This window comes from Lutra lutra, chromosome 6 (genome assembly GCF_902655055.1).
Source record: "Lutra lutra chromosome 6, mLutLut1.2, whole genome shotgun sequence".
Taxonomy (NCBI): domain Eukaryota; kingdom Metazoa; phylum Chordata; class Mammalia; order Carnivora; family Mustelidae; genus Lutra; species Lutra lutra.
Window position 1 is genome coordinate 36750319 of NC_062283.1, and position 13247 is coordinate 36763565.

A 13247-nucleotide genomic window follows, 5' to 3' on the forward strand; every position below is an offset into this window, starting at 1 on the left:
CAGATGATTGATGTCATCACAACTTGAAATGAATGGAAGTTTCTAATCATGACTTCATATTACAGAAACATAAACAAAGAATGGGAAAGAAGATATCAAATCAGCAACTGATACTGAATATTTTCTATATTAAGTGCTGTGAGAGAGTAAAACTATCAAGACTTTTCAAGAAGAATGTGTAAAATAAGAACTGTGACAGCTCCAACTAAATTCAGAAGAGTACCAAAACAGAGACAACAATTCTAGCCACTTAAAAGGAAGCAAACTGGTCTCTTGATTTTGGCTCAGGTCATGATCTCAGGGTCCTGGGATCAAGCCCCTCGCGTTGGGTTCTCTGCTCAGAGGGGAGCCTGCTTCCCCCCCTCTCTCTGCCTGCCTATCTGCTTACTTCTGATCTCTGTCAAGTAAATAAATAAAATCTTTATTAAAAAAAAAAAAAAGATTCTCTCTCCCTGCAGCAGCTCTTTCTATCCATGGTCCTATCACTGTGCTTTAATAAAATCACCTTTTTGCACCACAAAAAAAAGACGGGGGGGTGGCTGGGTGGCTCAGTCGGTTAAGCATCTGCCTTCTGCTCAGGCCATGATCTTAGGGTCCTGAGATCAAGTCCTACAATGGGCTTCCTGCTCAGCAGGGAGTCTGCTTCTCCCTCTGACCCTCCCCACTGCTCATGCTCGTGTTCTCTCTCTCTCTCTCTCCCTCTTGCAAAAATAAATAAATATATATTTTAAAAAAAAAAGATTCCCTGTCCCTATGTCCTTCCCCCAACTCATGCTCTAAATAAATAATAAATAAATAAATAAAATATTTAAAAGTAAGCAAACTAAAGGCCAAGTTTTATTTAACTTTGTAGTGTTGACTACAATAGTTTCCATGCTTAATCATCTAAAATTGTTTGCTACCTAAGAAAAATACTATCTAGAGTATCAAAATCAAAGTTTTGGGCTAAAATAAAAAAGTAAAAATACTTGCTATTTTTAGGCCAGCAACAGAATGGGAAAATTGTTAAATAATCTAAGACAACAGCTTTAAAATATTTTGGCAATGGCCAACTGAAGTAAACCAAAGAACCAACCTGTCTGCCCACCACATCAATTCCAAATTCTCAAAAAAAAAAAAAAAAGAAGCCAGCAATGGTAATGAAGTCTCACTTTAGAAGTAAATTGAGAAGGGGTTAAGGCTCATATAGTGGCTTTAATAAAAGCAGATGTTTCATATTTGCAAATAAATGGCTACAAATAAGGCAGGTGTTTCATATTCGCAAAGCAATGGACACAGGTCTCAAAGACCAATGACTGAGATCACAACAAGATTCACCAAACAACCCACAACAAACTAAGCTGCTAAAAATGAAATTGAAATATCAATAATTTATCATTAGAAAGCAAGCAGAAAAAAAAGTGAATAGTTTTTCCAACACAAGGCATTATCAATGATTCTCTGGTAACCAAGAAGTCTTCCTGAAAATTACAAGATTCTAGTATAGGCAGGTGACATCACACAGTATGAACTTTGCAGCATGGTCACATAGAGCCTGGCAACCATAAGCATTTACAAAATGTTTAATTCAATCTCTAGTAAACTCTAGGAACAAAAAAAGTTTACTCTATGAATACCACATTTTAGAAGCATCAATAACTATAAGTAATTAATTCATATTTAACAAACAAAACAGGAGCACTGATGGTTTAAAATTACAGTTGATCTGCTCTTGCCACGTCCCAAACTTTTCTCCTTGAGCCCTTCCCCATAAATTCCAGATCTGATTTAAGCTACAATAAGACAAAGCATGTAAAAAACAAGACACCGTGTCATGGTGATCTTTAAGACCTACAGGAAAAGAAATATAAAAAAAGAAAGAAAGAAAAATATAAACAACATTTAGGTGATGTCAGAATTTTGCTTTAATTTAAAGAATGGGGTTATAATCTTGATATTTAAAATTGAAATATTATGGTACAATAATTAAATATCCAATCTTGATCCAACACTGATTATATATATGTCAGGAACTGTTCAAAGCCCTTTCACATGTATGAACCCAGGTAATTCTCACAACTCCAGGATGTAAAGGCTATTTAGAAATAACATCTTCAGAGATGAGGACACTGGAACTCACAACACACCGAGTGCAAGGTCATGCAGTTGGGAGGTATTGAAGCCAGAAACTAGTCAACTTCCATAACCAGGCATAGCCAAAGTCTAGGTCTCCAAAGCTGCTGCTTCCCGCTAACTCACAGAGCTCCTTCAGTTAATGTACAAAAAGTCCTCAGCACAGCACAGCACCTTTTACATGGCAAGCCCTCAGTAAAAAGAGATATCACTCCATACCACAGGCATGGGAAAAGGCTTTCTAACACCCAATTTTTAAGAAAATATGTAATAAATAGGACCATAAAAAATTATTTTAAACTTTTCCATGGCAAAACACAAATTAACTAAGTTAAAGGATGATGAATTAGAAGAAAATATGTGCCACACACAGATAAATGGCTAATGTCCCTAATATTAACATATAAATTATATATATACATTTATATATTACTACTACATAGCTATACATATACTTATATAAAGTACCTTTTAAGTTTAGAGAAAGAGAGTAAAATCCTATAAGAAAGAAAATGGGCAAACGACAAGAAAAATTTCACAAATGAAACCAAAGGGAGATGGACTTCAATATATGGAAAAATGTTCAACTTCATAATAAATGCAATGCAAATTAAAACTACACTGAGATACCATTTCTCACCCAACCTGTTAGCAAAGATTCAAGTCTGACCACCCATTCTGTTGGGAAGGCTATAAGAACACCAATACCTCGTTCGAAGCTAGAGGGAACTCAGAACAGTACAAGTGCTGTGTAAGGGAGTGTCTATGTCTTTTGACCCAATAATCCAACTTCAAGGATTCTACCCTGAAGATGTATCTCTAACAATATAAAAAAAATGTATGCAGAAGATGATAAGATTATGCACTGCAGCATTATTTGTAATTGCAAAAGTACTGGAAGTACCTAAATGCCCCCAGACTGGAAACCAGTTGAGTAAACTGTAGTGCGTAAACACAGTGGAGACTATGCAAGTGTGAAAAAAATGAGGATGTCCCTCTAAACTTATACAGCATGATTTCCTGCATGCACTTTTAAGTGAAAAAGGCAGTCTAAAATAGTATGTATGGTATACTACCTTTTGTGTAAGAAAAACAGGAAATAAGAAAATATATAGGCATATGTTAATTTCTGCAGAGAGAGAGAGAGGAAAAGAAACTAGAAACTAATGAAGTTACCCACAAGGGGTTGGGAGAAGGGGTACAAGAGGGAGAGATAACCCTTCACAGAATAGAGTAAGTTGGTCACACAAAGTTATTCACAAAAAGAGTAAGTTGGTCTTTGGGAAGCATATTAATGTCCTACATATTCAAAAAAGAAAACAAACAAGAATAGAAAAAAATGATAGGCATTACTAAGACTAGATCATTTCAACATGTTTTAGTTTTCATAAACCCTGAAAAAAAAAAAAACAGTATATAATCTCTTCCTTTTTCAGAGGCAGTCAGGGTTCACAGAGAAGCAGAAAAACTTTCTAGTGTTTACAAAGGAAATTAGCGAAAGAGTCCAAGACATTCTCCTTCAGTTTCCGGCTCAGGACTAAATCCACCAGATAGAATTTAACTGTGAACTCAATCTGATAGAGAAGGGGAAGAGAGAGAGGGGTGGAGAGGAAAGGAAAGGAGAGGAGAAAGAAGGAAAGAAAGCGTTCAGGAACCCCCATCACTACAGGAAATGTCTCTATGAGAAGGACGACCAGCTTCTAAAGAGAGGATCATGTGCTTCCAAGCCCACAAATCACGTCAACAACTGCAGTTCCAAGTATGAGTTATTGTAAAACCAGAGAGATGAGATCATGCAGATGAGATCACTGCTTATGGAAATTACCCCTCAGGTGGCTGACCTCCAACAGTCCCCGTTAATATCAACAACTAACACCATTCCTCTACCAGGGGCAGCCAGCCCTGAGGAGGGGGAGGACTCAGACAATCTCCAGTTGTGGAGTGCATTTCTTGAGCTGGTTTAAATGAAACAGAGACTCCAAACCTCCAGCTCTGCTCCCATGGCAAAATAAAGGAGAGAATCAGGACATAGAGAAAGGAACTTATGAGTCTTCCAGTAGGAATATCCTGTGAGGCAGCCTTCCTCACCTAAATCGGCCAAGCATCATTAACCCTCAGCTGCTTCTCCTGCAACTCAACCACTCCACAAGCAGTAAAAGACACTGTTGACTTGTGACGTTTACGGTTAACACAATTCAACATTCAAATGTAGTTACCTCAGCTGGAAATTTTCATAATAGGTGAAAAAGGTATTAAGATGCTTTCCTCCAAAAGTTTATGAGGAAATAAGAGTATTGCCTGAAGATCATAGTTTCATGAATAGCTCTTGAGTTAGAAAGCAATAGTATAATAGGAATTAACAGACACTTCTGAAAATTAAAATACAGAGGAAGTCAAGAGACTGTTGGGATAATGACCCATGAACTGTTGTTTATAAAAGGCCAAAAAAGCTGGGGCGCCTGGGTGGCTCAGTGGGCTAAAGCCTCTGCCTTTGGCTTAGGCCATGGTCCCAGGGTCCTAGGATCTGAGCCCCACATCAGGCTCTCTGCTCAGCAGGGAGCCTGCTTCCTCCTCTCTCTCTCTGCCTGCCTCTCTGCCTACTTGTGATCTCTATCTGTCAAATAAATAAATAAAATCTTTAAAAAAAAAAAAAAAGGCCAAAAAGGCTACACACTTCCTGGGTCATGAATTTTCTTTCGAGTAGCCATGAATGTAAAATATTTACAATTTATCATAATAAAGATGAAAATACTGTCAATAGGGGCGCCTGGGTGGCTCAGTGGGTTAAAGCCTCTGCCTTTGGCTCAGGTCATGATCCCAGGGTCCTGGGATCGAGCCTCACATCAGGCTCTCTGCTTGGCAGGAAGCCGGCTACCTCCTCTCTCTCTTCCTGCTTGTGATCTCTGTCTGTGAAATAAATATATAAAATCTTATATAATATATATATTATGATATATAAAAAAGAAAAGAAAATACTGTTGATAGAAAGACTAGAAAGACATAGAAAAAAATCCTGAACATAATTTGATTTGGTTTACCTCAAGTGTCAAAATTATATATAAGTAAAAGAAGTAAAATCAGCTCCTTTTGACTCCATCACTCACTTTCTCTGATAAAAAGCTGATAAAAATAGTTTCTGTACTAAAAGAAAAGTAATCATTATCAACGTCCTTACTCTGTATGATATGGAATATGGAGATCGAGAACTTACTTCCCCGGGTTTTTTAGTTTTTCAGCAATTTCATTATTGCCTCTAACCATTCTTGTGACTACCAGAGCAGCATCAGAATTTTGAAACCTAGGGGTACCTGGGTGGCTCAGTCAGTTAAGCACCTGCTTTTGTCTCAGGTCATGATCTCAGGGTCCTGGGACTGAGCCCTGTGTTAGGCTTGCTGCTCAGCATGGGAGTCTGCTTCTCCTTCTCCCTCTACCACCACCCCACCTACTCTCTCTGGTTCACTCTCCAAATAAATTTTTAAAAATCTTCAAAAAAAAAAAATTCTGAAACCTATTTTTCCTGTTTTTCTTTTTTTTTTTTTTAGATTTTATTTATTTATTTGACAGAGATCACAAGTAGGCAGAGAGGCAGGCAGAGAGAGAGGGGAAGTGGGCTCCCTCTTGAGCAGAGAGCCCAATGCGGGGCTCGATCCCAGAAACCTGAGATCAATACCTGAGCCAAAGGCAGAGGCTTAACCCACTGAGCCACCCAGGCGCCCCTCCTGTTTTTATTTCAACAGAAAATAAATATAATGTGTTTTCAACAAGGCTCGGTCAGAGTCACTTCAAAAATGGAGCCACAGGGACGCCTGGGTGGCTCAGTTGGTTGAATGACTGCCTTTGGCTCAGGTCATGATCCCGGGGTCCTGGGATCGAGTCCCACATCGGGCTCCCAGCTCCATGGGGAGTCTGCTTCTCCCTCTGACCTTCTCCTCGCTCATGCTCTCTCTCACTGTCTCTCTCTCAAATAAATAAATAAAATCTTTTAAAAAAAAATGGAGTCACAGGTTCCATTTTTAAATATTCAAGGAAAACAAGGGGTTTAAATCTCTAATTAATAGCATTTCCAGTCCTTATCAAAAACAGTTTTCATTTTACAGGTTTTCTTTTTGACAGCAAGAGAGACTTTGTTCAATGATGAAGCTGTTGTTTTGACCAAAAAAACAATGGGTTAGGTTACAGGACTCCTGGGCCAAGCATGATTTAAGTAAAACAATGTGCTGTTCATAAATGACATTTAAATAATATAATCATGACTCATGCCAAAGCCACTTTAATTTCTTAAAATAAAAACAACTACAGTGTATTTAAAGGACTTTGGCAAATGTGATGGCAAAAGAAAAAACAAAGTCTCTGAAATGAGACACTGATCTCATAATGAAAATCATTATACCAAGAAGCTTTTGTCCACAACTTTGAAACATAAAAATTGAGTTCAGCGGGTGAAATGATGTATTTGGGGGAACACCATTGTGTCGACTTCCATCAGCCACCTCGCCAGCTCGGAAAGTGAGCCGAAACTACTGGCCCCTGTGCCTAGCTCCTAAGAAAAGGCCCAGGCCAGGTAGAACCTTTAGTGTTTATAAACAATCACGGCATTGTTCAAGTACCTGAGAGATGTTCTGGGCCCAGCTCCTGCATTAGGATGAGGAGTCCGAGGCCCCAGGAAGTGAATACTGTCAGTAACTCCTTCATCCAGGCTGCATTTAAAGCAGGGCTCATATGGCGATACGATGATGAGAAGCTTAAACACGGCCCACACTATCACGGAGCTTACCTTCTAGTACAGGAGACACACAGGTAACAGGCAACTGAGAACACTGCACGTAATGCTAAGTGTGGAAAGAAAAGGAAATGAGAGCTCCTAAATGGGAAGGGAAGGCCACTTTGAGGGAAACACCACTTAAGTGATGAGAAGGAGCCAGCCATGGGAGGGTCCCAGGAGAAAGAAGAGCAAGTTTAGAGCCCTGAAGCACCATGGAGGCAGGGAGTGCTCCGGATGGAGCCGAGGGGGCCAAGAAGGGGCAGCTTCGGTGAGGTGAGAGATGGAGGCCAAGGCCAGGTCACCCGCTGCAGAACCCACTAGAGAATTTTAAGCAAGGAAGTGACCATATTTTAACATTTTCAAAAGATCCCTTTTATTGGGGCCCCTGGGTGGCTCAGTCGGTTAAGCTCATGGTCATGATCCCAAGGTGCCGGGATCCAGTCCCACATTGGGCTCCTTGCTCAGAGAGAAACCTGCTTCTCCCCCTGCCTGCTGCTCCCCTGCTTGTGCACTCTCACTCTCTCTCTCTGACAAATAATTAAAATCTTTTTTTTTTAATCACTTTTAGGGGCCCCTGGGTGGCTCAGTGGGTTGAAGCCTCTGTCTTCGGCTTGGGTTGTGATCCCAGGGTTCTGGGATCGAACCCCGAGTTGGGCTCTCTGCTCAGCGGGGAGCCTGCTTCCTCCTTTCTCTCTCTCTGCCTACTTGAGATCTCTGTCAATCAAATAAATAAAGTCTTTAAAAAAAATTTTTTTTAATCCCTTTTATTATATGTGGAGCTTATATTGAAGGGGAATGAACATAGAAGCAGAGAGGCTTTGTAAAAAGAAGCCACTGGAGTTGTCCAGCTGAGCAATGATGGTGTGTGAGTGGAAGGATTCGCCATGGGATGGAAAGAGCAGAACCTCACATCTGTTTCTGAGGCAGATGGACAGGGATTACTTGCTGACTGCGGACCCTAACTCCCCGTCAGATGCAACTGACTGTATAGGCTCCAGCTAACAGTTCCTGGGCATTTGTTGGGTTAAAGTGCTAAAATGTCTTATTTCATCTTCAAAACAATACCCGTGAAGTGGGTACTTTAAGACCCCTATCCTGTAGGTGGGAAAACAAGGCTCAGGGAAACTGGCCCAAAGCAGAAGGCAGGATTCAGAGCCCCAGTGTGACTGGATCCACAGTGGGAACTGTCACCACAGGATTCTCCTGTCCCCTAAGGTGAGGCTTGCCTACTTCACAGCAGTAGTGTTCTTCAAGCCTACAGCAACTTGCAAGACTACACGGCCTTCAGAGAACCATGTTTTTTCTGCCCCCCCCCGGCCCTCTGCACCCTCAAACAACCAGCAAGGGTGAGGAAGGCTCCCAAGCATCAAGGAGATGCAGCCCCCAGGAGAACAGCTTTGAAATAGAGCAGGCTGGCGCTCAGCCTGGCTAGGGCTGGCCTGAGGGACGAGCGCTCCTTTTGGGAAAAACAAAAAAAAAAACATACCAAGGATTTGGAACATTGATTTTTTAGGACCTCTGCTAACCCAGAGCAAAGTATCTAGAACACAACTCAAATTAAGGGATGATTTATCATTTTATCATTCCTTAAGTGGTTCAAACTAGAAAATTCATTCTGTCTTTTTAAAGCAGTGATATTTGGCTAGACAACATTATAATTCATAAAGCATATAAAATACAGAATTATGGGGCACTTTCTAAAATATTTTATCTTATTTTATTAAATTATCCCAAAGAATGTGTATCATATTATAAAGCAACAGCCTAGTTCCTACCTACTTTCTACTTGAAGCCAGTCACAGCAAATCTTGAATACAAGTCAGCATCTTGTTTTTAAAAAGGTGCAGTTGAATTACTACAATCCCAAATATTTTTCATCTCCTTAAGTATAACCATTATGGCAACGTGTGAAATCTCAGTTTTCTTTTTTAGCATGGCACACTCGGTACTACTTCTTAAACCTTATAATAGAACTTGAAAAAAGTAGCTCTTGTATTTATATGTTTAAATATGACTGATCCACAGATACATGTATGAAGGAGGATAATTTTAAATAGGCAGCTCTGTATGGAAAGTTCCAATGGGTAGATCTCTAAGAATTTCCTGAAGACCTAACCACATTGCAGGCCTGCGGGGCCTGGCTTGAACCCAAGGGAAAATATACGGCTCTCACCTTCTCCACAGCAACAGTCCCTACTCAGCTCTGATTCCAATCCCTGGTCTCCCTGTTTGTCCTCTCATGCGGTACGTGGTTCCTGACTCACAACCCCCTTCCTCCCTCTCAGCCCTTGTTCATGCCAGCCTACCCCAGGGAGAGCTTTGGACCCTCACCAGCTCATCCTCTTGGATCCCAAATCTTACAGCTCATTCTGCTCTAACCTGACACTTCAAGTGTCTCTGCTGTCTCCTTCCCGATAGAAGCCCATGTTCCTCCCTTACTATTTTATCAGAAGCCCCTTTGAGGGGCGCCTGGGTGGCTCAGTGGGTTAAGCCACTTCCTTCGGCTCAGGTCATGATCTCAGGGTCCTGGGATCGAGCCCCGCATCGGGCTCTCTTCTCAGCGGGGAGCCTGCTTCTCTCTCTCTCTCTGCCTGCCTCTCTACTTGTGATCTCTCTCTGTCAAATAAATAAATAAAATCTTTAAAAAAAAAAAAAAAGAAGCCCCTTTGAGACTTCTTGCACACTGGCCATACTCAATCACTTTGGCCAATTCCTGGACATTTTCCATCCTAAGCTTATGGCTTTTAACAACCTAAAAATGTTGCAAAGTAAACTTATTCCACATTGATCTGAAGAAGAACATGAATTCCAGAACCAGATCACCTGGGAGTAGTCATGCGTAAGTTATGTAACCTCCCTGTGCCTCAGTTTCCTCATCTGTGAAATGGAAATAATATCAGTACACCCATCTCCTAGGGTTTTTGTAAGAATTAAATGAAAACATGGGGCACCTGGGTGGCATAGTCAGTTAAGTGTCTGACTCTTGGTTTCAGTTTAGGTCATGATCTCAGGGTTATGAGATTGAGCCCCACGTTGAGCTCCATGCTCGGCTCAGAGTCTGCTTAAGATTCTACCTCCCAGAGTGCCTGGGTGGCTCAGTGGGTTAGAGCCTCTGCCTTCGGCTCAGGTCATGGTCCCAGGGTCCTGGGATTGAGCCCCACATTGGGCTCTCTGCTCAGCGGGGAGCCTGCTTCCCCCTCTCTCTATCTCTGCCTGCCTGTCTGCCTACTTGTGATCTCTGTCTGTCAAATAAATAAATAAAATTTAAAAAAAAAAAAAGATTCTACCTCCCTCTCCTTCTGCCCCTCCCCTGATCATGCACATACTCACACACTCGCACATGTGCGCGCTGTCTGTCTCAAATAAATAAATAAATGGGTAATCTTAAGGAGAAAAAAAGAACTAAATGAAAACATTTGGAAAGCCTTTAAACAGGGTTAGTTATTATCATTATAACATAAAATTTAGTTTAGGATAAACAAGTCCCTACACAATGAGGGAACCTGGAAGAAAAGCTCACATCAAAATAGTGTCTTTTTTTTTTTTTAAAGATTTTATTTATTCATTTGACAGACAGAGATCACAAGTACGCAGAGAGGCAGGCAGAGAGAGAGAGAGAGAGAGAAGATGAAGCAGGCTCCCTGCGGAGCAGACAGCCCGACGCGGGGCTTGATCCCAGGACCCTGGGATCATGACCTGGGCCGAAGGCAGAGGTTTCAACCCACTGAGCCACCGAGGCGCCCCCAAAATAGTGTCTTTAAGCTTTCTAATTCTTAACTGTAGAGAAGTTAGCAAAACCACTAACAGCTTGCCTCTATTTGCATGAAACCCATTCCTTCCAAATAAATAAATAAATAAAACACTTAGGAGTTGGGAAGTGTTGACTTGCTATTTAGATTACACTGAACAAGGGGTTCTTTTTTCAGCATTTTACACAAACCATTCTATTATTCATGAGTTTGAGGGGCAGCAGGTATCCCAAATGGTGTACAGATAAACTCAGCCACACAGAGATTTTGCTGCAAGTCCCCTAACGTGGAAGTGCAAAGCTGAGCCTGTAACTTTGGGTGGTTGGCTCCTGGAGTATTTGAGGAAATCAAATTCACATTATTATTATTAAAAATGCTTTTGTTTTGGGGGCACCTGGGTGGCTCAGTCATTAAGCTTCTGCCTTCAGCTCAGGTCACGATCTCAGGGTCCTGGGATTGGGCCCACATTAGGCTTCCTGGAAGCCTGCTTCTCCCTCTCCCATTCTCCCTGCTTGTGTTCCCTCTCTCACTATCTTTCTCTCTTTGTCAAATAAATAAATAACATCTTTTTTAAAAAAAAGTTTTTGTTTTTGTCTAAGTATGGACATTAAGTTTATGAACTCTGAGGTCAGGGAGTGGTTCCATGTGTAATGGTGAGCACTCTGGACTCTGAGGTCAGGGAGCGAGTTCAAATCCCAGCTCTGCCACTCACTTGCTGTGTGACCTTGGGCAAGTTAATTAACTTTTCTGTGTCTCAGTTTCTTCATCTGTAAAAATAGGACGACAATACTAACACTGTGAGCATTAAATAAGACATCAGGTATAAAGTGCTTAGAACACTGCCCGGCACATAAAAGCTCTCAGCTAATGACAACTGTTGTTACTTACAAGGCACGAAGCATCTGGTGTCTGCAGACGGTATCAGCCTCTCTAGGTGTCGGGACAGTAACCACCAGTGTGGCATCATCTGGGGGGACCAGCAGGGCCTCCCCGTACAAATGTGCCCTCCTAACTCCCACCTACCTGACACTTCAAATGCACTGAGAAGGTGCCCACCCCACTACACCCCATATATGTATGTACAAACGGTCTTCCCTGACAGGGAATTCCTTGAGAAGAAACGCCCTGACCTCCTCTGTTTCCTCAGCAGCAGAGCTGACGCAGGCACCAACAGATACTCCATGAATGGTGTGATGAATAAATGAACACTCAGTCCTCTAGATTTTTAAGTAGCTTTAAATGTCAGGTCCCTTATTAAAATAAAAACCCCTTGAGACACTAACTCCTTAAAGTGTTAGCAGCCATTAGTGACAATTAGCTGCAGGAAGAATGGTGACAGCTTCCCAAGGCTTGAACTTGTCGCACTTTCAACACCATCTAGTCGTACAGTCACATAGCAAAGACAAATTGGAATATACTGAAATACGGACTCTGCCAAGGTAGAATGAAAGGAAGGAAGGAAGGAAGGAAGGAAGGAAGGAAGGAAGAAGTGAGGGAGGGAGGAAGAAATTAATTTATAATTAAAACTATATTTCTAAAATGCTTACCTTGCCTCATAAATGAAAGGGCTTTTTCTTTTAAGTTTTCTGTCAGTTGTCTCTTTTTAGTCAGGTAATCCAAAACATAAATATTGGGAGCAAAATTTATCATGTTCTGTTCACCACAGCCGTAAGGCATCCGAATCAGTGAGGCTAAGCCATTGATGGAAGAACCGAGGATATCTCCTGAAAGCACAAGATACTCCATACATTCAGCAAACAGTCCTGGTGGCCAGGAGACTTCCTCAGAGGACAGAAGGCAGCTGACACTGAAGTGATGAACAGACTACAAAGTCTACTTCGAGCTTTTAGGAAGGCTGGTCAAATAACTGATAACACAGTGGCACTGAACTCACATAGATTACAGGACAAATCAGATGTTTACCGCAGGTAAAGATGTGGCATACACTAGGCAAAAAAAAAAGTTTAAAAATCATTCTCTTTTTTTTTTAAAGATTTTATTTATTTATTTGTGAGAGAGAGAGCAGAAGCACGGAGAGCTGCAGGCAGAACAGGCAGAGCAGGCAGAGGGAGAAGCAGGCTCCCTGCTGAGCAAGGATCCCGTAGTAGGACTCAATCCCAGGACCCTGGAATCATGACCTGAGCTGAAGGCAGATGCTTAACTGACTGAGCCACCCAGGTATCCCTAAAAAATCATTCTTGAACAAAAATGTCAGGAACTGATTAGGAAACCATCATTTTTTATAGGAAAGAAATGTTTTATTAGTAGTATTCTTCACATAAGTAGAATTTCACTCTGACTTCTTATTAATACACTATAAACACTTGAGAAATGAATTTTTTTAAGGGCAATCAGCAAAATGCCTGATTGTAGTATTTTTCAGTGTGTTCTCTTTAGCAAAAACAAAGCAGAATTAACATGCAAAAATATTTCAATGAGGGGCTCCTAGTGGCTCAGTCGGTTAAGCGTCTGCCTTCAGCTCAGGTCAAGATTCCAGGGTCCTGGGATCAAGTCCCACATCAGGCTCCCTGCTCAGTGGGGTGCCTGTTTTTCCCTTCAGTCTTCCTCTGTGCGCTCTCTCTCTCTCAAATAAATAAATAAATAAAATCTTTAAACTATATATA

The 13247-nt window shown here is 41.3% G+C and overlaps 1 protein-coding gene across 1 annotated transcript in view; it reads right to left on the reverse strand.

Annotated features, from left to right (window-relative positions):
• CD109 (CD109 molecule) overlaps positions 1–13247 on the reverse strand; it is a 140263-nt gene that overhangs the window by 27248 nt on the left and 99768 nt on the right. The window contains exon 23 of the mRNA XM_047734242.1: positions 12171–12347. Coding sequence (XP_047590198.1) covers positions 12171–12347 — 177 coding nt within the window. The remainder of the gene's footprint in view (positions 1–12170; positions 12348–13247) is intronic.